Consider the following 27,867-nt stretch of genomic DNA (forward strand, 5'->3'; position numbering starts at 1 on the left):
AGCAACCGTACCTCGAAGATGTTTTCCCTGTGTTGCCGGAGGGCGTCCGAGATCACGACAGATACGTTCAGTAGCCAGGAACGCGTCGACGACGATTACTACGGAGAACTCGCGACTGCGAGGAAGCGCGGAGTGATCGGGGACCTGGAGTCCGGAAATGCTCGAATCGTTGTCTACGAGAAGAGCGAAAAGTAAAGAGAGAGAGAGAGAGAGAGAGAGAGAGAGAGCCAACCATCGAGCGCGAGTCATCATTTCGACGACGAGATCCGAAAGAATCTGATTCGTGCGACTTTCAGGACCAAGGAGCTGATCAAGGATGCGATACTGAAGAACAAATTCCTGCAAGACCTCGACGAAAAGCGGATCGGCGATCTGATCTCGACGATGCGCCCTAAGACCGTGGTGGCCAACAGCAGGATCATTCACGAAGGAGAAATCGGTGAGTGAGTAACGCGATCGGAACGCGGCCGTTCGTTATCGCGCGCTAATCGCTCCGATGAAATCAGGCACGCATCTCTACGTCTCCGAGGAGGGCACCTTCGAAATCTGCATCGGCAACGTCTCCCATGGGGCCTTCGGACCCGGCGTTGCTTTCGGGGAGCTGGCGCTGTTGTACGAAACCAAGAGATTGTGCTCCATCGACGGTAGCGAAATTTTTCACGACGAGAACGTCGATCGCTGAATCGATCAACGGCAACGTCGTTTTTTCACTCGAATTACTGAAATTTACCGACTCGTTTCCCTTGTTTCTTTCGATCGGATCGAACCGGTTCCATGTCCAATACCAAAACGTTTTCCTCCAGCGAACACGAATGGCAAGGTGTGGACACTGGATAGAAGCGTGTTCCGTTCGATAATGGCGATCGGCAACGAAAAGGAGATGGAACACAGCATGCAGCTGCTTCGGAAAATTCCAATCTTCAACGACATACCGGACGAAGCGCTTGTGAAGATCACTGATCTGATAGCGGTGGTAAGCGATCGGTCTTTTCGTCTTTTCGTCTTTTTCCCATTAATACGGACAGCGTTTGCGTGGAAACCGTGTTAGGCTCGACCGACGAAGGGCAAATTATTTCGATAAAGATCGTCGTTGCTTTCGCTTTATTACAAGGAATTCTATCCTGCGAACGTGTACGTGATAAAACAAGATGACTACGGCTCCAAGTTCTACATCGTGAACGCTGGAAGCGTTAAGGTAACGATTAATAGTCCCGGAGGAATAGAAAAGGAGATGACAATCTTGAACAAAGGTGACTATTTCGGCGAGAAAGCTCTCTACGAAGAAGAGTCCTGTAGAAAGGCGAACGTGATCGCGATGTCCCCTGGAGTGGAGTGCTACACCATCGAAAGATCGTAAATCAATCGTCGATTCTCTGGATTCTCGATTAAAAACAGTCTCTCGACCATCCCCCGTCCCCCCGATTTCGAGTAAATACGTTCACACCGCGGACTAACTTCTCGTTAGTCGCAAATTAACCGACTAATATCGATCGGTCGATCGTCGAACTTGCCTCCCTTTCTTTGTCTTATCTTTTGATTTTTCACCAGGCTCGATACTTAACAAATCGAGCATCGAGTCGTTCGTTCGGTCGACAAAGTTCTCCGGAACTTTCCGAGTTGCGACCGAATGTTTATGCGTCTATCGTGCATCAACTTTGTCAGCGTTCCGCCAATTTGGCACGAATGGACAGCTTCGAGGCTCGAGCTGTAGAAACGAGGGACGGACGAGGGTTGGTCGAAAGATTCCGCAGACCGCGCTTATCGCGATCGTCTCTGCAGAGATTTCCTTACGTACCTGGGCGGTCTGAACGCCATCAAGAACAAGAACTGGCTGCGGCACCAAAAGTCCACGGAACCCGACGACTGGAGCGACGGTTTCAAGAGCTTGACCTTGTCGGACCTGATGTTTCACACGACCATCGGGGTTGGCGGATGCAGCCGAGTCGAATTGGTAACCGTGAAATCGATGCCCGATACCAGCTTCGCTCGCAAGAAGATCAAGAAGCACACGATCACGAAGGAAGGCTTCCAGAAGATGGTCTACAACGAGAAGATGAACCTGAGGCTGAGCGACTCGCCTTTCGTTTGCCGGTGAGGAACAGATTTGGGAAAGAGTAAAAATACGTTACGTTCCAGAGCTAGGTTTTCTCGACGAACGTTTCTTCCAGATTGCACAGGACCTTCAAAGATAAAAGATACCTGTACTTTTTACTGGAGGTGTGTCTCGGTGGAGATTTAAGGACAGCCTTGTACAGAAACGGTCGTTTCGATAATAAGAAAACGAGATTCGTCGTCGCATGCGTCGTCGAAGGTCTGAACCATCTTCATTCGTTGGGCATCGTTTACAGGGATTTGAAGCCGGAGAACGTCGTGATCGACGGTCATGGTTACGCCAAGCTTGTGAGCCTTTCTTCTTTTTTACCGATACCGATACCGATACCGATCGTTGGCAGCGTTTTGCTGATTTTCAAGCGGTTCTTGCAGTGCGATCTTGGAGCCAGCAAATATATCGGCGGCTACAAGACGGGGACCTTTATAGGAACGCCGGAATACTTGGCTCCGGAAATTATACATAGCAAAGCGTACAGCCGGTAAGCCTTTCCAAACCCGTCACCTGAAACCATGGAATCACAGTTAGTTAGCATTAATTGGTATTTTCTTAATCAAGAGCCGTCGATTACTGGGCATTGGGTATCGTCACGTACGAGTTGCTTCTAAATCGGACACCGTTCCAGAGCATCAACGATTTGGAAACGTACAACAATATTCTTTTAGGTTTCAAAGAATCGCTTCTGCCGCCTGCTATAAAATCTGCGGCGAAATCGTTCATCGTGGCTCTTCTGCAAGAGGATCCTACCAAACGACTCGGATGTCTGCGAAACGGCGTCGATGATATTCGTGGTCAGAGGTAAGCACGGGTTCGAAAAGCTTTCAGTTATTTATCGGTAACTCGAGAATGTTTCAGATGGTTCCACAATTTCAAATGGCAAGATTTCCAGCAACGTAATATACCGTCGCCTATCGTGCCAACGGTAAGCAAGCAATTCGAGACTTACACTCGTCTCTGTTTCATATTTCTACCTCGATTCTACCTCGATCGATTCTACACGCGTATTACAATAATCGCGTTATTCTGATCGCGTAATACGCATCGTACAAAATTCCGTTCCCGGAGACGGAAATTATACCGAAATAGCTTACCCGCGATAACGGTTAACCCGCCTTTCTCGGTTATGTCGGTTGATTCCTGTAAATTTATAATATTAATTGCTCACAGATAAAAGGTCATCTCGATGTTAGAAACTTCGACAGATACCCGCCGGATCATGCAGCAGCGCCAAACGACTTTGCCGATTGGGATGCGACCTTCTAGCAAAAGAATAGACTAGTTGAGAAATCATTCGATGAAAAGTAGTATCGGATGATGCACGAGTATTAACAAATAGAAAATAAAGGTTATAAATACTAAGGAACTAGAAATAAATAATTTATCAAATACAATTTTAACGATTCGGCTACCGTTTCTTAATTATTCGCATTAATTAATTAGTGGAATACAATTTACAAACTACGCAACAGCTAATTCTTACCGTTTTGAAAATAGCGTCAATTTCATCTACGTCGGTATAGCGCCATTGAACGTAGCGGCGACATGCTCAAACTGTTGGACAATGTGACCGACGGAGTAATTTTTTAGTAGAACGATAGAGTGGCGTCATCTTCGGCGAAATCTTGGAACATTGATACTCTACCAGTTCGAGCTCTAATGATTCTTGCCGAAATTTCCAATGAATTTTGTGATAAAAACGGCAAGTACCATTTACGCTGGAATAATACACGCGCGTGTACGTATGTTTTAATTAATACCTCCTCATTCGAATCCTCTCGCCTTTAAATGCTGAAATGAAAACTGCAGGATCGCGTATTTTACGATAAATCTATTCAAGATCGTAGAGGAATTCGAGATTATATCGAAAAATCGATAAATCGCGTTTACAAAGAGTAATCTATTCAGATTCACGTGGCTTGATTCGCGTAGTTCTCGTGTTGTGCGGTATGCTTGAAACTTTTCTTTCCTTGTGAGTATTGTTATCTCAACATTAAGTCGTGAAACGAGCTTCTAAATTATAGTTGTTACGTATAAATAGTGCATTGATAGCGTGTATCGTGAAATATTAGCTTACGGTTACCAATACGGATGCGAAATTATAATATGTTTCGAAGACTATGGAGAATATGAAGTAGAAGTGCGAAATAACCAGCCGGCGAAATCGATGTAATTTATGACGAAGGACTTGTGTTTCAACGTACCAGGGACGAGCACAAACGGTTAAAGGTAATTACATGTACATACTTTTTTAAGTGATCGATTCATAATGCGTTTGGAAGTTTCGATCGGTCAACTTCTTCGAAGCACTATGTATTCACGTATCGAAAATTTTCACTTGGACATTGCTGGACATTGCGCAAAGCACGCCGACAACTTCAGGTGGCGCACGCACGATTTGCTGCACTCTGTGCAAATAACCTTGTTGCACCATCGTTCGAACGGTGGTGACTTTACAAATTTTGTAAAACAATTCAATTACGCGTACAAAACAAATCGCGTAAACATGCTCCGACAACAGACAATTTAATGGGCATAGAATTTCTATCACATAGTTTCGTTTGTAGTCGATAACAGCAAACATTCAACAGTGCTGCACCGTATTGGATTACAGTGCGAGAGAGAGCAAACGCACGCACTAAATTTTTTAACGACCACGTACCGCGTACGGTATTAAATGCGGTGAAATGTGAACGATGCGACGATTTGTAATGTATTTACATAAATCGACGAACACCGCTCCGTTATCAGTGGTGACAAGACCTAACTTAACATGAGGTGAAACTAGGTCTGCGAAGGTCTCACTTACCATTAATTTGCAGTGTTTTGTACAAAATATTACACAATGGAGGCCCACGAGAATGAGCAGTATGTTACATTTCCCCTTTCCGGGGTACACGATGGTATACAGGATAACATTATATCTCACGAAGAGATATGCGAACCTGTCGACGAGTGTGTCCTTCAGGAAGGACTTACCGAAGTGTCTGTTACGGATGTGAATGCTGGTATCACAGAGGCGCAAGTCGCCGTTGAAATTTTAGCAGAACACTCGGACGACGACGATGAAAATCGTGTGGTATACCCTATATATATTAAGCAAGAAGAGCAACAGCAATATACATCGGGGGACGACGAGTCTATGGCTGTGGAGGCATTACGGCAACTTGGTGGAATGTATCCTTGCTTCGAGGATAAAAAAGTATCTTGTCCTAATTGCACAAATCTTTTTTCACAGACTGAGATGGCCAAGCATCATACCGCGTGTACAGCTAACAAATTGTCCTGCATGACTTGCGGGGAAACGTTCGAAAGGAAAATGGACTTGAATAATCACATGGTTTGCCACCAGGTGGATAGACCGCACGCGTGCAGGACTTGCGGCAACTTATTTCGTTCCAAGAGCAGCTTAAGATGTCATATGTTGGAAGTGCATCAAGTGGAAAGGCCTCACAAATGTACGATATGCGGAGCAGACTTCCAGAGGCCTTCCAGTTTGTCTAATCACATGAAAATCCATACTTATGTCGCCGGTCGTGCCATCATGCAGTCGCAGGGTAGCAATGTATCCCAGGCCGAGGAAACGTTTAGGAAATGGCCCGAAGATATGACGGAGGCCCAGAATAATCAAGTGCCATCCGCTTCCATACAAACCGTACAAACCTACGACACTGTCCAATGGACGGTTCCGTCGTATAATTTTCATAACGAACAGTCGTCGGTCAATGCGATATCCAATCCTCAGGAAAAGATAGATACGCTTCATGAATTTACTGTAATGCCAAACGGAGAAGTAGCACAATTCGAGTATACGCAACAGAGTAATCTGAATAATCAAGTTGGTCAACAGTATAATCTTTCGCTGAACTCTTTCAATAACACGGACGCGATGGTGAAGGTGGAAACGTTATCGTACAATAGTGAGAACAGGCGAAATTATTCGGAAATCGAAACGAACGGTACGAAGCAACACACGTGCAGGCATTGTGGTATCAGTTTCTCCCGAGCAACGGCACTGGTTTCTCATGAGAAAATCCACGCGTCCAAGAATTGGAATATGCCTATCGAATGCGAATACTGTGATAAACAGTTCCAAGATGGCAATCACTTGGCTAACCATCAAACGACTTGCGCGAAAAAGATGATGCAGAACAACATAGAGCAAGGTACGCCTAACAATAAGTGGGGCAAGCACGCGTGTTCCGAATGCGGCAAGAAGTTCACTACTAAACAGAAGATGTTTAGACACCAATGGATTCACAGAAAGAAGACGCATTCCTGCGAGGTGTGTGGCTCCCAGTTCGAGAAACAAAATCAATTGGATGAACACAGATTGTCCGCGCATCCCGGCGATTCTCCGTTTACCTGTCCAGAGTGTGGCAAAAGTTTTGTGTCCCGTCAGGGACTTTGGGAGCATGGCAGAACTCATGCCGGGAGCCCTGCACATTTTCATTGCGATACATGCTCCAAAACATTTTCATCTAGACAGGGGTACTTAATTCACCATAGGACACACACCGGTGAAAGACCGTACGGCTGTAAATTCTGCTGGAAAGCATTCAGGGACGGCGGTACTCTGAGGAAACATGAACGCATTCACACGGGAGAGAGACCGCACGTTTGTCCCCTATGTTCGAGAGCATTTAATCAAAAGGTGGTTCTAAGGGAACATGTTCGTTGGGTTCACGCGGCAGGGAAAAACGAAACTGAAGTAACCGGACCCCCGTTCCCTTGTCCCATCTGCGGCGCATTGAATCAAGACCGCGATGAACTGTGCGCCCACATTGTCAAGCATTCTGATCAAATGATAGCGGAGGCTAAAGCCAAAACAAACAACAATGCTCCGAAACCGAAGCCAACCAAGAAGAAATCAAAAGCATCCTCCGCTACGATACAAGGGAAGCAAGCAGCTGGAAATCGAATGATCTCCAAGGCCGAACAGAACGAAGCGCTTCTGTCTATCACGGAAGCAGATAAGCCGGATGAGCAGCAGCCAATGTTAAACGATAAGCAAAATAGTACCTTCCTTGTAGTCACTACGGACAAGCGTAATGAAAATTATATTGCAATATCGGAACTCAAGCCTGATAGCGTACAATTGATGGTGGACGAGAAGCCAAACGATAATATGCACATTTCGCAGACTGATCATAGTCATAGGGAGTCTTTAAATATGATTGCTATAGATAAACAGAATAATGCGACCCATATAGTCTCTGCCGAATCGGAGCGAAGTGCACTTCATCCTACAACCAGCCATAATGAAATAACAACAATGCATTTAATACAAACGTCGAAACAAAGCAATACCTTGCACTTAATATCAAAACAGAACGAATCGTTGCCGGTGCTAACATTACCAAATCCTCAGGGTCATGAAAACTTTTCCAGTCAAATTGCACAAATAAGTAATAATGATTTACCAATGGATATGGTAACTCATCATTCGGTTAGGGAAGGTCAAAGTATGAAAGACCCCAATGAAATTGGGCAGGATACATTAATGCAGGAGGGTGGTTCTCAAACAGCTGTAATTCAGGTTGTACAGTATCATCAACACGAAAGCGATGATGGAGAGGAATTGGTCTGTGGTATCTGTGGCGAAGATTTTAACGACAAAAACGTGTTGATGGAACACGTTAAGATTCACATATAATTATTGTTATTGTTTTGCTGTCCAAGTTTGTGATATTCTTGTGCTATTATAACTACTACGACTGCATAGAAAACAATGGAACTATGAACATTTACTAGCGTTAGGAGGAACAAATGCGGAACATTATTATATATTTAAGCATCGTTTACAATAGGAGTATAGAGCAGCACCAGTTTTCTATGTGTCTTAAGAACGCACTGATATTAAAACACAGGGAATTTACGATTATATTTATACATTTTTAATTGATTCGTTTTTCCGTTTCACGATTCCCTAAAATGCTTTTGCACATTTAGGTCGTACACTATACATGTGGTTAAATGTGAGATGTACATGTACTGAAATAAAATCGGATAGATGAATATTTATATATTATATGGAACACGCATTAACGGTTATGGTATCGAAAAAGATAAGGAAAGGAAACATATCGTAAAAGAGAACAGAAAAATAATCCCAGGTTTATGTACTTCTGCTTATAGCAGTTTTATAAACTATTTGGTCCTTTGGATTTGTGTATCGTTCAACGATACGTAAATTGTGAATAATCCAAATGCCACTTACAATGTAGAGCATAAGGTGCAATAAGAAAATAAAGTGCATTTTATTTTCTATATTTATTTCTCACTTTGTACGTACATATTACACTGACGCATACTTTTGTTTATTTTTTCACGGGAACGATCGATACATTTACGCAACGTGCAATCGGATTCTTCGTATTTGAATTGGCGGGCACTTCTCCAAAACAACGTTTCGAAATGATCACGTGTTGATGCCGGGACGAAATACAAGCGCGTGTTGCTACGAGAAATAAATAATTACATCTTGCGATTGTATTTCACAATACACTGTGTTGCATATTATGGGATTTCGATAATTGCTCGCCGACTTCCAATTTACGTTCGACATAAGAAAAGTAAGTACTCGTGCGATTATTATGTTAGCATCTTACCATTACTGTGTCAAATATTATAATTGTCGATTAGCGTTTCAAGCTTGACATAATATTCTGCGCTTATATACACATATATAGGGAAAAGGGGAGAAGTTTGTTGTAATTTCCAATCGAAATTAAATACAACGTACATGCTAACCTGTATTCTAAACACACGCATCTAATCGGTGCCGGTGGTGCTGCGACCATTGCTACGCGTGTACATATGTATACAAAAGTGTGTGTAGCGCACGGTACAATGCTACGGTATGTTCTAAGCGCAAAGATAACAGAATAATTGTTACGAACGTGCTATAATTATGGGAACACGGCTCTACTCTAAATATAGTTCTAAAATTGTGAACAGTAAATACGTTTCGAAGTGAAAATATTTGAACTGGAATTCTGCACACGTGTCGAAAAGTCGAAAAGTCGAAACGAACGTTGAAGAGGTTATGTTGTGTTGTCGGTATTTATTTTACCGGACGATTGATTGAAGAAAGTAAAAAGAGTGCCGAAGTGGAGTCGTTGAGAGTAATCGATCGACGTTTCAACGAAAACGCTGAACAATGCCCACGTGGAATCAAATTCAAGCGCAACTTCGGAATTCGAACAACCCTGTGGTGTTTTTCGATGTGTCCGTGGGCACAACCGAAATTGGCCGGATGATTTTCGAACTTTTCGAGGATGTTTGTCCAAAAACCTCGGAAAATTTCCGCCAATTCTGTACCGGCGAGTACAGGAAAGACGGAGTACCTTTAGGTTTCAAAGGTGCTATTTTCCACAGAGTTATCAAGGACTTCATGATCCAGGGTGGTGACTTTGTAAACGGTGATGGAACTGGTGTGATCAGCATCTACGGCGGTGGCACCTTTCCAGACGAGAATTTTACATTGAAACACGACTCGCCAGGCTTATTATCCATGGCAAACAGCGGCAAAGACACGAACGGCTGTCAATTCTTCATCACGTGCGCCAAATGTAACTTCTTGGATGGCAAGCACGTGGTATTCGGAAGAGTAATAGACGGACTTCTCGTTATGAGGAAAGTGGAGAACGTTCCCACAGGGCCGAACAATAAACCAAAAATCCCTGTTACCATATCGCAGTGCGGACAGATGTAGTAACTAGTTCTAACGTATACTTTTCTATGGAACTCGAGGCGAAAATATTGTATTATATTTTGTAAGATTAAAGCCGACGGTCTCCATCGACTTCCATACCGGAGAGAAATTGTTTCGACAACTGCCAGATCGAAGTAATGTAATTTCTATAAGTAAATTAATACAGATTGTCTCGACGATGATCGTCGGATGGTTCCCGGGCGGAATCAAATGGAAAATATTGTTTTACGAACTTCGAACTTTATTACATTCGATTTACATACGAAATAAATACTCCAGCTTACGATCTAGAACGGTATATTATGATTTTGGACCAATATCCAAACGCGAAACACTTAAGTCGAGGTACGCAACGTGCGCGACAATCTAAGACTATAGTTAGTTACATCATCGATTGAGAAAAATTCGAACCGTGAATTTTTAGGTCATTCATATCAAGTTTCAACTCGGGTATTCACGCTAACGCATTCTCGCATAATTCGTTCACGAAACAATTCGGTATGCGTTGCGTCGACAGCCATCAAGAATCGATCGATGTACTTTAAAACAGCGAGAGTCTTATCCTTTCGCAACTACGCGTTCGGTTTCGAGCACGCTCGTATAACACGGATCCCAAAGTAAAATGTTCAAGTACACCAGGTGTTTCCCGCCGATCCAACGTCGGCAGAAAATCAACCGTAAAATGCGTAAACCGTGAAACGGTGAACCGCCAAGCTCGATCTCGGAACGGAATACGTAAACAATAGGTTCGCACCGCTGTCGGCGTTGCACAAAATTGCCGGGCGATTTGGCAATACGGTCAAAGGAGTACGCAATTGTCTCTCGTGGACGACGACTTGGATCGTCCGGCATTGTCCCGATCGTTCTTACGACTCGGCCGGTTGGCCTGCGAGAGAGCAACGACGTTACTCGCGTAGCTGCGGAATCTATTCCACGCGTTCGGTAACGGGCGGCGTGTTCCCGAATCGGATAAATCACGAATCGTCCGGATATCGTCATCGCCGGGATCGTCACGACCTGAAACAACATCAGACCGATCATCATGGTCCGGAGCTCACGGCAGCGATAACAGCTGGTCCCTCCTCTTGGGCACCGTGAGCTGAGGCGCGGTCTACCTGCTGTTGCAGAAGACGTCTTCCTCGATGGTGTCGACCTGCGAGTTGTCGTCGACGACCATGATGGGCGTGGCGCCGTCGTGAAGGCTCGACTTCGAGATGGACCGTTTGTAGACGTCCCTGGTGACGCTCCTGGTGAAGCTGAACTTCCGTACCAGCTTCTTGTCGAGGGCCGCGGGGCTCTTCGGTCCCTTGGCCCTGAACTCGTCCTCGGTGCCGGCGTAGTGGGCCAGCATCACTTCGGTCGCGTGCTCCTCGATCGCGTCCACCGCGTAGTCGATGTCGTCGTCGGTGGCGTTCTCCTTGATCACGCAGAACCGCAGGATGTACTTGCCCATCACCCTGGCCGGGATCATGTGGATCCTGCCGGAGGCGTTGATGTTGGCCAGCAGCTCCTGGTTGATCTCGTCGGTCTCCTTCAGCCGGAAGCAGACCAGGCCGACTCTCACGTCGTTCGTGATCTCGAACCGCTTGTCCTTCCTCATCAGCGTCTCGAACCGCCTGGCCAGTCTGATGTGGTTTCTGATGTATTTCTGCAGGCCGGTCACGCCGTACGATCTCATCACGAACCACAGCTTCAACGCCCGGAAGCGCCTGCTCAACGGGATCCCCCAATGCCGGTAGTCTATCGATTCGCCGGACCTGGCGTGCTGAAGGTAGAGCGGGTCGACCACGAGAGCCGAGGTCAGCTTCACCCTGTCTCGCACCCATAAACACGAGCAGTCGAAGTTCACCAGCAGCCATTTGTTCGGGTTCGTGTTGAACGAGTCCGCGTGATGGATCCCGGCCATCAGCGGCCTCATCTCCGGGCAGATGAACGCGTTCCCGGCGTAAGCCCCGTCCACGTGCAGCCAAACGTTGGGGTAGAGCTTGCACGCCGGACCGATCTCGACCAGATTGTCGAACGCGCAAGACCCGGTCGTCCCCAAGGTGGTGGAAACGAAGAACGGCACCAAGCCGTTCGCCACGTCCTCCCTGATGGCGGACTCGAGCCGTTTGCCGCGCAGAGACCCCTTCTCGTCCGGGTCCAGCACCCGGAGCTTCACCAGGCTGATCATCGCCGCCTTCTCCACGCAGGAATGCGCCTCCGTGGAGCAGTAGGCCACCAGCCGCGGCAGAAAAGCCGAGTCCTCGGTGTTCGGGTCCTGCTCTTTCAGGGTCCTGATCGCTCGAGTCCGCGCCGCCAGCATCGTCACCAGAATGCACTCCGAGGCGGAGCCTTGTATCACGCCGCCACCCTTCGACGACTTGTGCTCCGACAGGAACTCCTTCGGAAGGTCCATCGCCTTCGCGTACCAATCGAGGACGATCGTCTCGAGCTCGGTGCAGGCGGGACTGGCTGCCCAGGAGAAGCCGATGCAACCGATCGCGTCCGACAGCATGTCCCCGAGGATCGAGGGGAACGAGTTCCCCGCCGGAAAGTAAGCGTGGAACCGCGGATGCTGCCAGTGGGTGATCTGGAATCAGATCTGGAATTTCTTTCCTGCGCTCGAAATCTCCTTTTCTCTCGCCCGATTTTATTCCCGACACCGATCGCAACGCGTATCGATCGCGCAGTTTTCGGTCGTTTTCGATTCTCGGTTCTCGCGAGGGTTGGTCGACGCGCGCGAGTCCGTTCGGTCGGCGTCGAGGAACGCCTTGTTTCCACGATAGCGGGGGGTTGGAGGAGGTGGAGGAGGAGGAGGGGTGAGGAAGGGCCCCGCTCGTTCATGGTCGTCTTACTTTCTTCCAATTTTTTGTTCGCGTTCGCGAATATTATTAACATCCAAAGAGCCCTCGGAATCGATAATCGAGCATCGAGCATTTTCGGTTCGAACTCACCCCGGGCATGATCTTGCATTCGACGTCCCGCATTATGGCGTCCCAAGACTCTCCCTTCGCCGGCGCCTCTTTTGGCAGCAGAGGCCTCAGATAGCCCGGGTCCACGTTCGCCGTCACCCTCTTGCCCTCGAGGGTGCGCAGGTACTCGCAGATGTACTCGATCATCTGCTTGCCGCGTACTTGGAACTCATCGATGTTCATGGTAGCTGCAGTGGCCGCCGCGTCGGCTGCAATGGAATTCGTCAGAGAACTATCGCGTAGAATCGAAAGCCGATTAGGCACGTCCACGGTACGTGTCCGCGACCATTTTTCACCGCCCAGCAAATTTTCATTTATCGGCGCGCGGAATTGAGCGAGCGTCATCGGACGATATCGCTCGAAAATATCTGAGGAGGCGGGCCGAATTTGAACCACCCTAATCGATAACCGCGGCTAATCGGATCGGAGACGTCGACGGCTTTCGAAAGCGAGAGACAGATACGAACCGGAGAATCGTTCGATATACTCTTTCGACGGAATTTGGTAGACGCTCGCTTCGGTGGCACTTTCACAGCGAATCGCGCGCGGACACTCGATTTTCTGCCGAGTCTCCGAGTCCGATATATCGGTGCAACGTACAATTCGACGGAGCGCGTTCGCGATGGAATCGAATGGAAGTTTTATTCCGCGTACGTATAGAATTCGGGCTTCGGTCGCGCGAGCTTCGAGAACTCGAGGGTGGTGGGGGGGGGGGGGGGGGCTGTTTTTATCGAAAGATTGCGTATCGTTTTCAACTCACTGGTCTGTACTACCGAAAGGAAAACCGATCCACTGCGACGGTACCCGGGGGCTCTCTCCCGCGAACCGACCACGTCCTCGCGCGATCGTCGATTGGTTCGACGCGAGCGTCGGTCGGTCGGCTCTCGAACAACCGCGTAACAGGTTTGTCCCGCGTTGGAGCCGAGACTGGTAGCACCTGCCAAAGCGCCGGTCAGTTTTATTGCGCGCCTCCGCTTCGTACATCCCTGCCTTACGCAGATCAAATTAAGGCGGAGCTTCGGCGATCGCGAGCATTTTTCATTTACCTAATTCGCATGGTTCGCCGCCGAGAGCCGTCCGTTGTACGCGATTAGAGCCGAAAGGGCTTTCGAAGCGATTTCGCCCGTCTCCGTTCAAAATCTTCCGTCCGCGTCTCCTCGCCACCCTCGCCGCCCTCGTCGCCCTCGACGCCTCGCCACCTAGCCACCTAGCCACCTAGCCGCCTCGCCTCCGCTTCGGTCCCGATCTATTCTCGTCGGACGGTGCACGTGCGATCTCACGTTCTTTTTCTAAACTTTGATCAACTCGCTGCATAAACAAAGAAAAATTAGCATCTTCCGCCCTTCGGTTTCTTCGTTTTAAGAACGATTTCTCTCTCTCTCTCTCTCTCTCTCTCTCTCTCTCTCTCTCTCTCTCTCTCTCTTTCTCTCTGGTCGATCGTCGAGGAACGAGTCGTCCACGGCGAGAACGCGTTCCTCGAATTCCGTCGAATTTCGAGGCGGGGCACGATTCTTCTCGCAATGAATTTTCTAATTTTCTCGAGTTATCGGTCGCTTTCACGGGAAACCTACATCGTTCGCGCTGCGCTGGCCGGGCTCGCCCCTATCGATCCCCATCGGGGTGCTATTTTAACTTGGAAAAAATCGATCGGTCCGCGCGGCGTGCGTCGCGGATCGATCTCGAAAAAATTCTGAACGAAAAATTTCGCGGAGAACGGTGACACCGGGGGGCATCAATGGCAACGCGTTCGCGGCGGCCTGTTGTCGATCTTCCACGGGGAGTAAACTCTACCCCCTCTCTCGCCCGCTCCCTGCGCCCCGGCTCTATAAATAGACGTTTACTCTTCACCTACATTTACAACACCCCGTAGAGAGAAGCGGTGACAGGTCACCGGTCAATCTTTGTAACACACACGTGGGAACCGGGCGCGATCCCCGTTTTCTCTCGTCACCACCTTCACGCATCGTCTCCTCGCGACCGTAGTTTTCGAATTGGATTCTCAATCGAGCCTGTCCGGGGAGATCGCTACCCCCCCCCCCCGGTGGGGGGGGCTCGAATCAATTAATCCCAACACCCGTCTCCCCTACGTTAGAAAGTCCTCCCTCGCCGTTGGCACTCGTCGTGCCAAGTACGACTCGGATTTCAACCGTCGTATCGCGACGACGAACACACTTTTCCGATCGGCAATTTCTGTACTTTACGCGGAAGTTGCGACACGCGGTAGTTACGGTTGGCTTACGAAACCTCGTTGCCCGTTCATCGTATTTGAAAACTTCCGAAGACGTCGTCATCGTTCGACGATTTCGGTGAAAATCGTGCGATAAAAACGTGTAGCAGAAACGAATTCTTCTCGCGGTCGGTCCACTTGCTAATAAAGGAACGTAAGCGAATGAAAATCTGTACGAACGATCCACACGGCCCGGTTGCGCGTCGTTGCGCGTTCAAATGTTTTATTCGGACGATTCGGGAAACCGCAACCCGAAGGAACAAGTTCGAAATCTCATCGGTCGATGTTCGCTTCGTTCAACGAGTTCGGCGTTTTCGGTGAACGAACGAACGAATGGATTTTCCGAGCGAACGATAGATCGAAAGAACACCGATCAAGAGAAGGGAAGGAAAGGAGAGGAAAGGAAAGCCGGGTGTTACACGGTAATAGTATTTTTATTGAACTTTCCGATTCGCATAGCATGTCGACGGTTTCGGATCATCGAGAACCCAACCGATAGCGCCAGAATCACTGGGGGAGGAGGTCGGAGCGAAGCGTCTTCCAATTACGTTGAGCACTTTGTTGGTCGCGGGGCAGAGGTGCGAACGCTCGAATCGGATCCTCCGATTCGCGTTCCTCTTACTCGAGACTCGCGTTGGACGATCGATCCGATCGGCCGATGATCGACCGCGGGTTATTCGTCGAGTTCGGAGCTCGATCGATCAACATTCCCCGCGTTCGATTCCGCGCGGCACGATTGCGTCCGCGTTTTCGCTTGACGTAGCACCTGGCGAATCGCGTAATCGCGTCGCGACGATTCGAGGGAATTTTTTGCCGAGACACGAATCGTCACGGAGAGCCGGGGATCGCCGTGTCGCGCCGAGTTTCGGAGAAGGAAAGATCACGAGCCGGCGGACGACGTCCGGGTGCACCGGATTCTCTGCTCGGATCGGGTCGCCGCGCAGCCGACCTTTTCGATCGCCGTTTCGCGCGCGTCCGTCTCTACTTTCCGACCTCTTCTTTTTTCTCTCTCTCTCTCTCTCTCCTTCTTCGCGTCTCCTTTCGTAAACCACCGCCGAAGAGCGATCGGTCGATCGCTGCACGATCGTCTCTCGTCTCTCTCGTCGCGAGTCGAACGGAGCGCGCTTACTACGATATTATAGGCATACCAAACGGATCGATAAGCGAGCAAAGAAGGATGCGCTAGTATTTATCGAGCGTCGCAGGCCTCGCCGGGCTTCGGCTCCGAAAATGATCGGAGATCGACCATCGACGATCGATGGACGTCCGTTAGTTTTCGATCCGAAGTTGGACCGATCCTCGACCCCGGAGGACGTCGCTCGATCTTTACGCTAACGCTACGATCAACGAAGATTACGGGATCTCCGAGGAAAGGAGAATTTCCGCGGTACTGGAAAATCTTTTCCGGGAACAGCGTTCGTTCCGGCGGGATCTCGAGTTTCGCGACCGGTCGATGCACCTGGAGACCCGTCCGAAAACGGAGGCACACCGCTCGGGAACGATTTACGTTCTCCCGTTCGGCGACCTTCCGCGCGACGGCGAACCGGACGGCGAGGGCTCCGGGCTGCAACCGTTGCTGCTGCCGCGGCGACTTCCGGTGCTGCCTGCCTTCAGCCGCACCATCGTGTCCAGGTGACGGAATCTGAAACGGAAGATCGTCGGCTTCGTCGAGCTTTTCGGCCCTGGCAAAGTGCGAGAAGAGGCCCGCGAAAGAGGCGTTCTTCCGTTCGAGAGACCGAGATGCCCAAATACCTGAGGGACAATTCGCTGGTATCGGCGGCGTCCTTCGCCTGCATGAGGTAGGCCAGTGGCCAGGATATCCAGGACCGTCTGAAAACAGCGTTAGCGATTTCGAACGTTGAAATTAGAGATCCGGTCGAAAAGATCGATCCGAAGACTCTCTCGAAATATCTTACGAGGTGGAATGAGGATTCGAGCCGATGCCGCCGATCGTCGCTTGCGCGTCGAGCTTCGCTCCGGTTCTGTTCGGCGTTTTGGTGAATCCCGGTTGGATCGCAGGATCGGACACCATGCGAACGAAGAAGGACCTTCTCTGCTCCAGAGTGGCTTTCCTCTTCTTCTCGCGGATGTCCGCCAGCTCGTCCATAACGTCCTGCAACGTTATCGTAATCGATCAGAAGCGTCGGCGCGTCGGTATATTTCGTTATATTAATTTCGCTTGCCTTCAACTCGAGCAACTCGGTCAGATAATCGGTTATGATGCTCCAGGCGATGTCTACGGCAAGAAAATCGAGCGTTGAGTCGCGCGCGCGCGATTAATCGAGAAACGGGAACGAGAAATTGTAATACCGACCGACGTCGGAAGCGGTGGCATTCGGCGCGGCGAGCGCGAAGCGGATCGTGAAGCGTTGGTTGACTCGCGCCGGGACCATGTGCAGCTTCCCCGAGTCGTTTATCGTGCTCAGCAGCTTCTGGTTCAGCTTGTCGTTGCCCTTGGCCCGAAAGCACACCAATCCCAACTGTAACGACGCGCGCGGTGCACACCGTGTAGAGAGTACGCTCGTTGGAAATTTGAACGGACAACGTTCGACGCGTCGGAGAAGATCGATGAACCACCGTGATCGATACTCACCACCACTTCGTTGCACACCTCGAACCTCGCGTCCTTTTTGACCAGCGCCTCGAACCTTTTCGCCAACTGAATATGATTGCGGATGTAGGCCTGTAATCCAGATATTCCGTAGCTTCTCAGGACGAACCACAGCTTCAGGGAGCGAAATCGTCGGCTCAGAGGTATGCTCCAGTGCCTGGAAAAGATAGCGGAGCAAACGTTTTCGAGGATCGGTCGGTCGATCTCGTCTGCTTCTCGATCGGTTCGCGGCTCCTCCCTCGAAAGGAAGGAAAGAAGAGCGTCCGTCGCGCCGCGACGAATCCGAAACGACCGGAACGAGAGAAAAGCGGCGGGCGAAACGCGTCGATTTCACCTGTAATCGATGGCCGTGTCGGCGTGAGTGTGCTGAAGATAGAGCGGATCGACGACGAGCGCGCTGGTCAGCTTGAACCTGTCCCTCACCCACAGGCAAGAGCAGTCGAAGTTCGTCAACAGGAACTTGTTGGTGTTCGTGTTGAAGGAGTCCGTGTACTCGATACCGGCCATCAGATGCTTCAATTCCGGGCAAATGAAAGCGTTGCCGGCGTACGCCGCGTCCACGTGCAACCAGACCTGAGGAAACGAAACGAAACGAAAGGTAACGTAAAGGCGCGAGGTCTCGCGAGCCGTATAAATATACGCGGATTAGCCGATCGTCTTTTACGCCGTGGTATTTCTTGCAAACTGGTCCGATCTCCTTGAGATTGTCGAAGGAGCAGCAGGCCGTGGTACCGAGGGTGGTGGAGACGAAGAAGGGGATGTATCCCTCGGCGGTGTCGGCCTCGATTGCCTATTAAAACAACGGAATTGGAACGATCAGCGTTAACGAAGGCGATCGGATCGCCGAAGAGAAGAGGAGAGAAGAGACGGGGGCGGGCGCGAGGGAACTTGCCGAAAAAAATTCGACGAATCGAATTATCGCGCCTCTCGATGGCGAGCAGCGATTTCTTACCTGTCGCAAGGTTTCGCCTCGAAGCACGCTCTTCTCGTCGGGCTCGAGGATCCGGAGCTTCACGAAGCAGATCATCGCGTCCTTCTCGACGCTGCTGTGGCTCTCTCGGCTGCAGTAGGCCATCAGCTTGCCCAAAAGCGCGGTTTCGTCCAAGTGCGAGTGAGCCGGCGACTCCTTGAGCCTCGCGATCGCTTGCGCCCTGGCTGCCAGCATGCACACCAAGATGCACTCCGAGGCCGAGCCCTGACAACATTCGGGTCACAACTTCTCTCGTCGCGCAAAGAACGAGATCGTTTCGGGATCATGGTCGAGAAGAGAGAGAGAGAGAGAGAGATAGAGAGATAGTACCTGTATCACGCCTCCTCCCTTGCTACCCGGGCTAAAGTAGAGGAAGTCCGACGGCAGACCGATAGCCTTGCCTACGATTTTATTTTGCAAAATGTCTTGATCGTGTCCGACGTGCGTTTCTCCGCTCTCTAGAGACCGGCTGCTCTATCATAGGCTATCCCAAAAGTTTGCTCTTGTTCGGTTTTGCTGCATACGAGCGCGAGCATCGCGATCGTTTTTACCTCGTTAGAAACCGAGCGTGCAACGTCGGTGCTTTCCGAGTCTTCGGACATTTTCTACTTCCGTCGCGTTTCTTTCTTCTCTTCGAAACTTCGAAAAACTCTATTCTCTGTATCGCGACCGAACGGACGAGCGTGGATCGCGGCCGGTCGGGACAACCGAACGGCCGGCCGAGCTTTTGGGAGAACCTGATGGAAGAGCGCGTTTTCATTACCGAACCAATCGCAGACTATCGTCTCCAGTTCCGTGCAGGCTGGACTGGCCGCCTAGAACAAACAGAGGGACGAGACCCGGTGGCGATCGAGCAAATAGTTACCGATCGATCCGTCAACCTTCTCTGACGCGGGCTCCCTCGAATCTCCGACTCGAGAAGCGAACGATCAAGAGCGCAGACATATTCGGCTCACCCATGAGAATCCGATGCAGCCTATCGCGTCGGACAACATGTCGCCGAGGATCGAGGGGAACGAGTTTCCGGCCGGGAAATAAGCGTGAAACCTCGGGTGTTGCCAGTGGGTGATCTAGAAAAACGATTCCTCGAGTCCGTCGAACGAGAGATTACGAATCCGGGGAGGGAGCAGCGCGGCGAATCCAGTGTGGTGCACGAGCAAGAGACCGCAGCTCGAAATCGTTAATTGTAACGGAATCGTGCTGCCAATTTCTCTCGTCTCGTTTCACGTTCGCTGGTTCGCGCACCATAATTCTTGCGGCTTCGACGGGAAGCCGGAAAACCGGGAAAACAGGAACGACGGGAGAGCGGGAGAGCGTAAGCGGCAAAAGGTCTGTTCGAAATAGCAGAAACGTTGCCTTACCCCGGGCATGATCTTCGACTCGATGTCCCTCATGATGTCCTCCCAAGGCTCCGGCTGTTGCGGCGCCTCCAGAGGCAGAAGAGGTCTCAGATAGCCTGGCCCGACATCCGGCGTCACCCTCCGATTGTGGATGTTGCTCATGAACTCGCAGATGTACTCCACCATCTCCTTGCCGCGCACACGGAACTCTTGGATGTCCATCTTCTCGGGATTCGCTGTTCGAGGGTCGGGGGCGCGATCGGACACGGATTCGGACGCGTATCGATCGATGCTCCGAGGGAAGAGATCGCGAGACTGCCTCGGCACCGATCTCTGTCGGAGAATGTCGCGTGCTCACTTTACTCTCGCGACGCGAACCAGCCGATGTTCACAGAAAAAGAGGAAGAGGAGAGAGAGAGAGAGAGAGAGAGAGAGAGAGAGAGAGAGAGAGAGAGAGAGAGAGAGAGAGTTCACGATATCGTTCCCACGAAAGACGGTCGAATCTGTTGACCGATGATCTTGTTTCCGGCTGCTGGGAAGAGACCGTTGCTTGAAGAGATCGTTGGCTGTTCCCTCCGGGGCGGTAAGCCTTCGCGTTCGCAGCGATATCTTGGTCCCCGCGCGGCGAACGACGTCCTACCTGTTGCTAGTCGGAGCGTCGAGGATGTTGGACTGCGTCCATTAGCGTCCACGTCGGATGAGCCACCGCCGAGCAATCCCGAGTTCCGCCAACCACCGTGGATATATCGAGGATCCAGCCAGCGAAAAGTCCTCCCGTCGTGCGCAAACGCATCCTTCCGCGGCGATCTTCTTCGCGAGTCCTCGAGCAAAGGACGCGAGGGCGGCGAAGAGGGTGAAGAACGGGGGTAGAAACCGGAACGGAGAAAGGCGAGAAGCGAGAACGGATATCTATCTGTGCTCCAGGACAATTTCCGTCGAGGGGATGCTCGAAATAGACACATGGGAACCCGTCGCCCGGCCGCCCTCCGCCGCCGCAGCCGTCGCCGCTGCCGCCACCGCCGCCGTCGCCGCCGTCGCCGCCGCCGCATGCTCCTTCTTAATCATTTTTACGAGTCTTCCCGACGAAGAGCTTACGAGCTCGCGACGAAAACGTTGAAAACGGCGTGTCGCTTCCGGAAGGCGAAACGTTCGCTTCGAACGGTCCGCTCGGCCCATTTACATCGGCCGCCGTGGCCTCGCCGCGCCGCTCGGGGAATGCTCTCTTATCGAAACGACGCGCGACCTACGCGAAAGAGAGTCGTCCGGTCGACCTGGACGAAGGTGGACGGAGGTGGAAAAGGGGTCGAAAGTTCCCGCGAGGAGAAATCTCATTCCGCGGGGGGCCGATAGACGCGGAAGCATGCATAGAACCGTCCGGACGAATCGACTGGCTCGGTCGCGGGGAAAACTTCTCGAAACGCTGTTCCGGCTCGTTCATTCGCGACCGAGTCGTCGAGCTTGTCGTCGAGCATCTTCGCCGCGGAAGAAGAGTCGGCCACTCGAATAAATTGGAAACCGGTGTTCTCGGGGTGGAGCGGGCGCGGGCACGCGATGGTTTATTACGGTGGGAAAGGAACGCGTAGGCATCGTTAAGAAGGTGTCAGACGCAGAATGTCCCGAGCTTCTCGCCGGTTGCTCGAGGATCGTGTCGCGCACCGAAACTGCTCGAAAATCCTTGACCTTTTCGCCCAGGTTTTTACAGAATCCACGGTGCTTGAACGGCGCATCGATTCCTCGACCCCGATTGCTCGTTCCCGATCGCGACCGCGAACAAATTCGATTGCTCCGCGGGGGGGGAGGGGGGGGCACACCCGGGGAGACGCGTCGCTGTACGCGTCCGTATCCGTATTCGTATCCTCGTTACGTATTATCCTTGCACGTTCATCGTATTACGTATTCGCGAGCGTAGAGACCGGACATCGTTGACGGTCCGAAACGACACTGTTTCGCGATCCGGCTCGAAAATCGGTGTTTCGTTTCCCCTCGATGGCACAAAGGCTCTCTCGCCGTTTGGCGAACCGGACGCCGTGCTCGTTCGCGACTACTCGCGCCTACTTCGTCGATAGTATCTCACCGATACCATGTATATAGAACGAATAACGATTTCTGCTTAGACACGGAACTAGGGACAGTTCCGAGAAAGTCGGAACTAAATCTTTAAAGGGAATCGATCGTGGTAGAGGTGTCACACACCGTGCGTCTATCCTACGAAACTTTAGGCCGACCGTCTGCCGTAGAAAAGTCGTCGGTGTTTTCGCGAGCTGCGACCGAATGCTCGGGAAATTGTAGCTGTTTGCTTCCTCGAGTGCGTTACCGGAGCTCGAACGCGTGCCTGCTCGTTCCATTCCATTCCTCTACACTCTGCGAACGTCGCCCGTCCGCGCTATCTTCACAATTTCCTATTCCAATCTTTTTAGCATTCTAACTAACGGCGAAGACTCGGCTAAACTCCTTCGTAGGAATCGGAGTACGATAAACGCATTCTTAAAAGCTCTCTTCGCAAACGATTCACGGATAAACCTTCCACTCCGTTTGTCCTTGATCTTTACGGACTCTACCAGTTCCTCGAAATCCAACCACTTTTTCCATCTCTGTTTAGTAATTCGGTTCGGCTCGATTCGAAAAGCGGGTCTACTTGTACCAGCGGGTTTAGCTCGAACATCGACGAGCGCCAGATTTTCGCCCGAAAAGATACACAGAGTCTCCTCTTTCTCGTCGTCGTCGTCGTCGTCGTCGTCGTCGTCGTCGTCGTCGTCGTCGTCGTCGTCGTCGTCGTTGTCGTCGTCGTCGTCGTCGTCGTCGTCGATCGTTTCGCTGCGATATCGTAGCGTCCAGGAAATGGGCCACGAAAACGGTGCAACGAACTCTCGATAGTATCCGTTATCGAGGTAGTAGGGCTGTTCATCGAATAATTTGAACCGCGGAAGGTGAAACGCCGCCCTTTGGGGATAAAAACGTTCATAATGCTGGAATGCAGGGGCGAGGTACCGGCAGGGGTGCTTAATAATGCAATATGGCGTCGTGGCGTCGCAACGCTATGCCGACTATGCCGCATACCACCACCATATACGCCTACGCTGCGAGAGCAACCCCCTCCGCGCCCCTTGAGAACGAGACGCCGCGGCCGCTCCGTTCAGCGCCGCGCGCCACGCCGGGAAGGGATGTTCCGTGCAATCGAATGCTGATTGGAAAATATTGATGGGGCTTTCCATACGGGGATAACGCGTCGCGCCGCCGCAGCTTTTTCTCTCGCTCCGGAATTCCGGAAATTATATCGGACGCGAACTTTCGAGGGACGACGACGTCGCGCTCCTCTTCCATCGTTGCTGATATTAATCGACGTTCATCGAAACGAGATCGATGGTCCACGAGAGCCGACCCGTGTCGCTTCTTCGTGGCCCTCTTATTCGTTACTCTTGCCGAATTCTTTCGGGCATCGCTGCCCGCTTTCCAAATTATTCTGCTGGTACGTTGTCGGAACGATCGAACTATGTACACTTCGAGACGGTATGCCGATTTCCAATGTGCTCGGCAAAGCCATTTTTATGGTTTCTCGAGAATGTTGGAGGATGTATTCGCAAATATATAAACAATATATTGCATCGCTAGCCAACCTCCCTTGGAACACCTCCGATTTCGATAAAACTTTGCAGAACTGATTCTATAATTTCTAAACTATTGATCTCTGCACGAAACGAGAAATCGACCGGATCGAAAATTCTCGCACAACGGTGTAAGAAATGAAATTGGATCGTTGAAATGATAACGTCGAGGGTGGAGATTTTCGAGGGGTAGTTTTTCGCCTCTTTAACTCGAGTCAAATATTTCGTTGAATTGTTGCAGATGGGAAGATCGAAGTCGAAGAAAACCAAATGGACGAAAAACTTGAAGATGGAGCCGGAGGACTCCGGGAGAGTCCCGATACCCAATCTACCAAAGAACCATCTTTTAATGCGTGTACGTGTACGATCGTGACCGCGAATTAGACCGTTTCATTTGTTTCTCGAATATTTCCGAATCTCTAGAGTGTTCTACTTGGGCTGTTTCAGGTGAAAAGCGGCACAAAAATTAGAAACGTTCTCGGTTACGCTTTGAAAGAATTTCCAAACTACAACTGCATCGTGTGGACCTCGGCTGGCCATGGTATAGGAAAGGCCATTTCCTGCGCGGAGCTGTTTAAAAAGAAGCAACCAGGACTCCACCAGATCACGAAATTACGTTACACCGAGTGAGTTTTCTAGCAGCAAGAGTTTCTGAAATTTTCGACGTGATACGTTACGCGATCAATTTATAGATCGGAGAAGTCGAAAACGGAGAGTGCAAATGGCGGTGAGACGGCTAGCCGCCACGTACCAGAAATACACATCATGCTGACGAAAGAAGCGAAGGACATCTCTGTAGACACGCCCGGGTAAGATCGGTTTCTTTATGCTTATTATTATTATTATTATTATTATTATTATTATTATTATTATTATTATTATTATTATTATTATTATTATTATTATTATTATTATTATTATTGTTACTAGTGGTAATAGTAGTAGCAGTAGTAGTATTTAGTAGTAGTATTCACAGCTTCGTCATCGGTGAATTTAGTTATCAGGCACCGGACGATATCGGGGAATTCTTGGACGAAGAGGAAATAAAGAACGGTAAGAAAGGTGGGAGACAGGAAGCTGGTAGTAATGTGACCTGCATCGATGCCGAGGAATTCGCGGTAATGGGGCTGAGGGCGGGTAAAAAGAGACCGAAGAAAGAAAATCAAGCGGAAGCACCGCCAAAGAAGAACAAAAAACGGAAGAACTAATAATCTGCAGCGATAGATGATCCATCGAACATTTATCATCGTACCATGTATAACGTATGTTTGTATTAAATAGAAAGTTTATTCTTTATCAAGTACATGCACGTTCGTTACAGAAATGATCGCATAACAATATACTCCTGTCGTCTCCTTTGTTAATGAATACTCTTATTTACAAAGTGTCTGTTATGCACATGTACAATGCCGCAACAACGGTACGCGCGAGTTGCATACGTGTTGCGTACCTTGTCGCATGCGAAAAAAGGTATGCACGAACATCGTGAACTTACGTTTAGTACGAAAATTTCAGTGCCTTTTGCGTAAATTCGTTTGCAAAATCCATTTGTTTGTTCATATTTTTTTTTCTTTCATGTTTTTTTTTTCAAAAAGGACATTCCGTCGCGAAGAATTCGAAAAGATCGATAAGCGAGTCGTTCGAAAATGAATCGATGGAACAGCTTGAAGTTTACTCGAATTCCCGAGACTTGTTTTTATAATTGCTAGAAATCTGGCAATATGTCAGAATTCCGTACGATTACTACCTATTACCCTTACGTCTAACAACTGACCTTGGAAGTATCACTTCTTCGAGTCGTTAAATATCATTCGATAACAGGAGAAAAGCTTAATATACCAGTTTCATTACCACACGAGATAAATATCGTATAAATATTTATTACCAACACACTGCCATTAATCGTAATGTTGAATAAGAATCCGTTTAATATTGTGTGATTATGATAACATCGTGTCGATAAATTGCTTTACGTTAATAATGAATAAATCTATCTATTTTTATCTCTGTATTCTTCAAAAATTCTTTAAAAGGAAATCAGTAAAAATCAGTCGGTTTAACTCTTACTTGATAATTCAGTTAGAACTTGCACCTTATTCCATAAATTTAAATGAAACCATTCCGTGCGGGGAAAAAAAGCATTTTTGAGCTCGTACGTACAAGTAATTGTTCGCTTGAACAAAATTAAATATTTTTACAAAAATATAAAACTACCTTTAACGAAAGAGACACGTTCAACTCGAATTTCTTCTCTCTCTCTCTCTCTCTCTCTCTCTTATTAATACGTATAATACTTATCTAGCCGAGTTATTTAATCGCATATAGAGATAAGAATTCAGCGACGCATAAACGAGCTTGAGTTCGATATATTGTAGAAAATATAATCGGTAAAAGAAAGTGTATCTTCGTGTTTATGCAAGTATATACGCCATATCTTCGAATCTTCGAAAGAAGATCGCCGTATGAAACGACTTAACGACAGTTACTGTTCATGATTTCAATTACCTCCTATTATTATAAATCGTACACAAATTAATAATAAACGAATACTGTAAATGTTATTAAGCACGAAAAACTGCTCCGTACCAATTTTAGAAAAAATCTCCAAACCGATTTTAGAAAAATTGAGAACAAGAAATTCTAATGTAAGATTTAGAAATTCACATTGTGTTTCAGGTGGAATAATTATCGGAACCGTTTCCAACGGTCCCGTCGCATTTGCAACTACGTCAAGAAATACTCCAGCAATATATCAATGTTATCGATGATCTCTCTAAATCTGACAAATCAACTTTGGGCAGTATAAATAAATATTTAAGTTCTAGGCTTCGCTTTCCGTGGTTCCGTCTTCTTCCATTATTGGTACTATCAAACATTCCTTCGACATCAAACTGTATTTTGTTACAAATGCTGTGAACCTGTGACAAAATAATTTATACGGTAAGAAAACACGCAACTGTATGAAATTTACAATGTACATCGTTCTACCTGCGACACAAAAATGTCTCGATCTCGAAGTCGTCAAATATTGTTCTGTGATGGTAATACGCGTGAGAGAAGATTCTGTAAACTCTGCGACTAACAGATCCAAGCTTGGCAACGGAAGATTCCTTGATACTCACTCTGAAACGAACATTCAAAAATTACAAACGCGTAATTACATTAACGGTACGCGTTCTCATTTTTTGGTGTACCTGCTAGGAAAATACTTGTTACTGTTAAGTAAACAAGCAGCGCCGTCGAGAGTGTGTCGTGTGTAATCTATAGCTGGACATTCCTTGGGCGTTTTATGCGCGGCACACAAAAATATCCATTGTTCGGTAGCTGTCATTTGCGTACAAACTTCTGGATGACATTCCTCCTGCAGTCTGACCGTCAAACCATTTAATTCCATACAAAATTGCCTGAGATGCTCGTATTTCCATACAGCCTCGTCTTGCGCCTCTGGCATTTCTAGTATTAAATCAACGTTCGAAGGTTCTCTTCGGATCATCTGTTGTATGTACTGCTGCACTGCCAGCGTACTGTCCATCTCTTCGAATGGTTCGTCGGGCCATCGGCAGAAATCCTAAATGTTATAAAAAGACTTACAAGTTCTAATAATCGTTTAAAGAGTCTCCATTATTACACAATAGCAACAATGCACACTGTTATCACCTGCCCAACATTTACACCTCTATCGTTAGGGCGTAACATGATAAGCATTTGCAAAACATCTAATTAACCTAAAATCGTGTTAGGGCTAACAAAGAATCTGTACATTGATAAGGGGATATACGCGGCATCGAATAAACAGGGCAATATGTATTATTGGAGTCTGTAAACAATCGTTTGTTTTGTGGGCCGTTCATTGATTTTCATCGGACATGCCAGGAACGCGTTCGAACGTTTCTGCCCGTACACCCCGTAAAATGGAACGCGTATCCGACTATTGTGTAGAAAGTACGGCGACGATAAATCGTTAACAAAAATAACATCGTTATTAACCTTTGCTTTGGTCCCGGGCCTATTTCTTCTGAGAATCGTAGGTCCGTCCGCCATCTTCATTTTGCTTCGATCAGCGTGCACGGTGCGATCGTATGAAATAAAAAGGTCTGCTGTGTCGCATTAACGTCGGCTGATGTCGGCACGTCGGCACTGTCGGCATGGAGATGCGATATTGGCCTACTACATAGAAACTAGCGACATCACACAATCGATACACGATGGTACATGCTTTGTACACAATTCAAAAACTTTTACAGATATAAGATATATGGACATGAGCGAAACAACGTAGAAAAATTTTTTTATCGCAAATCAAATTCTATCGATGGGTACAGGATAGATGATAAAATCG

General features: G+C 48.7%; 7 protein-coding genes and 1 long non-coding RNA gene across 19 annotated transcripts; 4 read left to right on the forward strand and 4 right to left on the reverse strand.

Annotated features, from left to right (window-relative positions):
• LOC117218013 (cGMP-dependent protein kinase 1) lies at positions 1-3,501 on the forward strand. Of its 2 annotated transcripts, XM_076521340.1 has the most exons (11): positions 1-191; positions 297-439; positions 507-644; positions 804-973; positions 1,112-1,353; positions 1,780-2,091; positions 2,169-2,400; positions 2,485-2,591; positions 2,669-2,908; positions 2,966-3,032; positions 3,278-3,501. In XM_076521340.1, exons 1-11 carry the CDS (start codon positions 19-21, stop codon positions 3,371-3,373), a joined length of 1,920 nt encoding a protein of 639 aa, XP_076377455.1. In that variant the 5' UTR covers positions 1-18; the 3' UTR covers positions 3,374-3,501. The 2 variants fall into 2 exon arrangements, with proteins under 2 accessions (XP_076377455.1, XP_076377428.1); XM_076521313.1 differs by having other exon boundaries at positions 2,169-2,591.
• LOC117218025 (uncharacterized) lies at positions 1,085-4,481 on the reverse strand. Of its 2 annotated transcripts, none has more exons than XR_013034901.1 (5): positions 4,355-4,481; positions 3,591-3,910; positions 3,276-3,369; positions 1,796-2,614; positions 1,085-1,335 (listed from the first exon to the last, which is right to left on the reverse strand). It is a non-coding gene; the product is annotated as an uncharacterized LOC117218025 (long non-coding RNA). The 2 variants fall into 2 exon arrangements; XR_013034903.1 differs by lacking the exon at positions 4,355-4,481 and having other exon boundaries at positions 1,796-2,040; positions 2,130-2,614; positions 3,591-3,845.
• Positions 4,048-26,352, forward strand: Rpp25 (ribonuclease P protein subunit Rpp25). Of its 5 annotated transcripts, XR_013034404.1 has the most exons (6): positions 15,210-15,427; positions 23,770-23,883; positions 23,976-24,154; positions 24,221-24,337; positions 24,526-24,790; positions 26,205-26,352. XR_013034404.1 is itself a non-coding variant. In XM_076525235.1 (5 exons), exons 2-5 carry the CDS (start codon positions 23,770-23,772, stop codon positions 24,734-24,736), a joined length of 621 nt encoding a protein of 206 aa, XP_076381350.1. In that variant the 5' UTR covers positions 4,048-4,336; the 3' UTR covers positions 24,737-24,831. The 5 variants fall into 5 exon arrangements, 4 of the variants coding, with proteins under 4 accessions (XP_076381350.1, XP_033321908.1, XP_033321906.2 ...); XM_076525235.1 differs by lacking the exons at positions 15,210-15,427; positions 26,205-26,352 and adding an exon at positions 4,048-4,336 and having other exon boundaries at positions 24,526-24,831; XM_033466017.2 differs by lacking the exons at positions 15,210-15,427; positions 26,205-26,352 and adding an exon at positions 8,505-8,682 and having other exon boundaries at positions 24,526-24,831.
• Positions 4,499-8,377, forward strand: LOC117218011 (uncharacterized). The gene is made up of 2 exons (XM_033466004.2): positions 4,499-4,860; positions 4,930-8,377. Exon 2 carries the CDS (start codon positions 4,953-4,955, stop codon positions 7,761-7,763), a length of 2,811 nt encoding a protein of 936 aa, XP_033321895.2. The 5' UTR covers positions 4,499-4,860; positions 4,930-4,952; the 3' UTR covers positions 7,764-8,377.
• LOC117218019 (peptidyl-prolyl cis-trans isomerase H) lies at positions 8,708-10,117 on the forward strand. Its single transcript, XM_033466020.2, has one exon. The coding sequence runs from the start codon at positions 9,270-9,272 to the stop codon at positions 9,822-9,824; it is 555 nt and encodes a 184-aa protein (XP_033321911.1). The 5' UTR covers positions 8,708-9,269; the 3' UTR covers positions 9,825-10,117.
• Positions 10,045-13,964, reverse strand: LOC117218015 (tyrosine decarboxylase). Of its 3 annotated transcripts, XM_033466014.2 has the most exons (5): positions 13,825-13,964; positions 13,539-13,715; positions 12,761-12,987; positions 10,940-12,396; positions 10,045-10,841 (listed from the first exon to the last, which is right to left on the reverse strand). In XM_033466014.2, exons 3-5 carry the CDS (start codon positions 12,959-12,961, stop codon positions 10,835-10,837), a joined length of 1,665 nt encoding a protein of 554 aa, XP_033321905.1. In that variant the 5' UTR covers positions 12,962-12,987; positions 13,539-13,715; positions 13,825-13,964; the 3' UTR covers positions 10,045-10,834. The 3 variants fall into 3 exon arrangements, with proteins under 3 accessions (XP_033321905.1, XP_076377718.1, XP_033321904.1); XM_076521603.1 differs by lacking the exon at positions 13,539-13,715 and having other exon boundaries at positions 13,825-13,947; XM_033466013.2 differs by lacking the exons at positions 13,539-13,715; positions 13,825-13,964 and having other exon boundaries at positions 12,761-13,439.
• On the reverse strand, positions 15,421-21,952 carry LOC117218014 (aromatic-L-amino-acid decarboxylase). 3 transcript variants are annotated; one of them, XM_033466012.2, is made up of 13 exons: positions 19,948-21,952; positions 19,543-19,656; positions 19,350-19,401; positions 18,917-18,987; positions 18,569-18,811; positions 18,281-18,406; positions 17,951-18,189; positions 17,599-17,773; positions 17,320-17,485; positions 17,189-17,241; positions 16,922-17,118; positions 16,758-16,835; positions 16,375-16,647 (listed from the first exon to the last, which is right to left on the reverse strand). In XM_033466012.2, exons 1-13 carry the CDS (start codon positions 20,146-20,148, stop codon positions 16,509-16,511), a joined length of 1,854 nt encoding a protein of 617 aa, XP_033321903.2. In that variant the 5' UTR covers positions 20,149-21,952; the 3' UTR covers positions 16,375-16,508. The 3 variants fall into 3 exon arrangements, with proteins under 3 accessions (XP_076377192.1, XP_076377280.1, XP_033321903.2); XM_076521077.1 differs by having other exon boundaries at positions 15,421-16,647; positions 17,951-18,406; XM_076521165.1 differs by lacking the exons at positions 19,543-19,656; positions 19,948-21,952 and having other exon boundaries at positions 15,421-16,647; positions 17,951-18,406; positions 18,569-18,832; positions 19,350-19,389.
• Positions 24,796-27,724, reverse strand: Mob4 (MOB kinase activator 4). Of its 2 annotated transcripts, none has more exons than XM_033466019.2 (4): positions 27,516-27,724; positions 26,723-27,096; positions 26,521-26,651; positions 24,796-26,446 (listed from the first exon to the last, which is right to left on the reverse strand). In XM_033466019.2, the coding sequence occupies exons 1-4, from the start codon at positions 27,573-27,575 to the stop codon at positions 26,430-26,432; spliced, it is 582 nt and encodes a 193-aa protein (XP_033321910.1). In that variant the 5' UTR covers positions 27,576-27,724; the 3' UTR covers positions 24,796-26,429. The 2 variants fall into 2 exon arrangements, with proteins under 2 accessions (XP_033321910.1, XP_033321909.1); XM_033466018.2 differs by having other exon boundaries at positions 26,517-26,651.
• Between the last annotated feature and the right edge of the window lie 143 nt (positions 27,725-27,867).

This window comes from Megalopta genalis, chromosome 1 (assembly GCF_051020955.1).
Source record: "Megalopta genalis isolate 19385.01 chromosome 1, iyMegGena1_principal, whole genome shotgun sequence".
Lineage (NCBI taxonomy): Eukaryota > Metazoa > Arthropoda > Insecta > Hymenoptera > Halictidae > Megalopta > Megalopta genalis.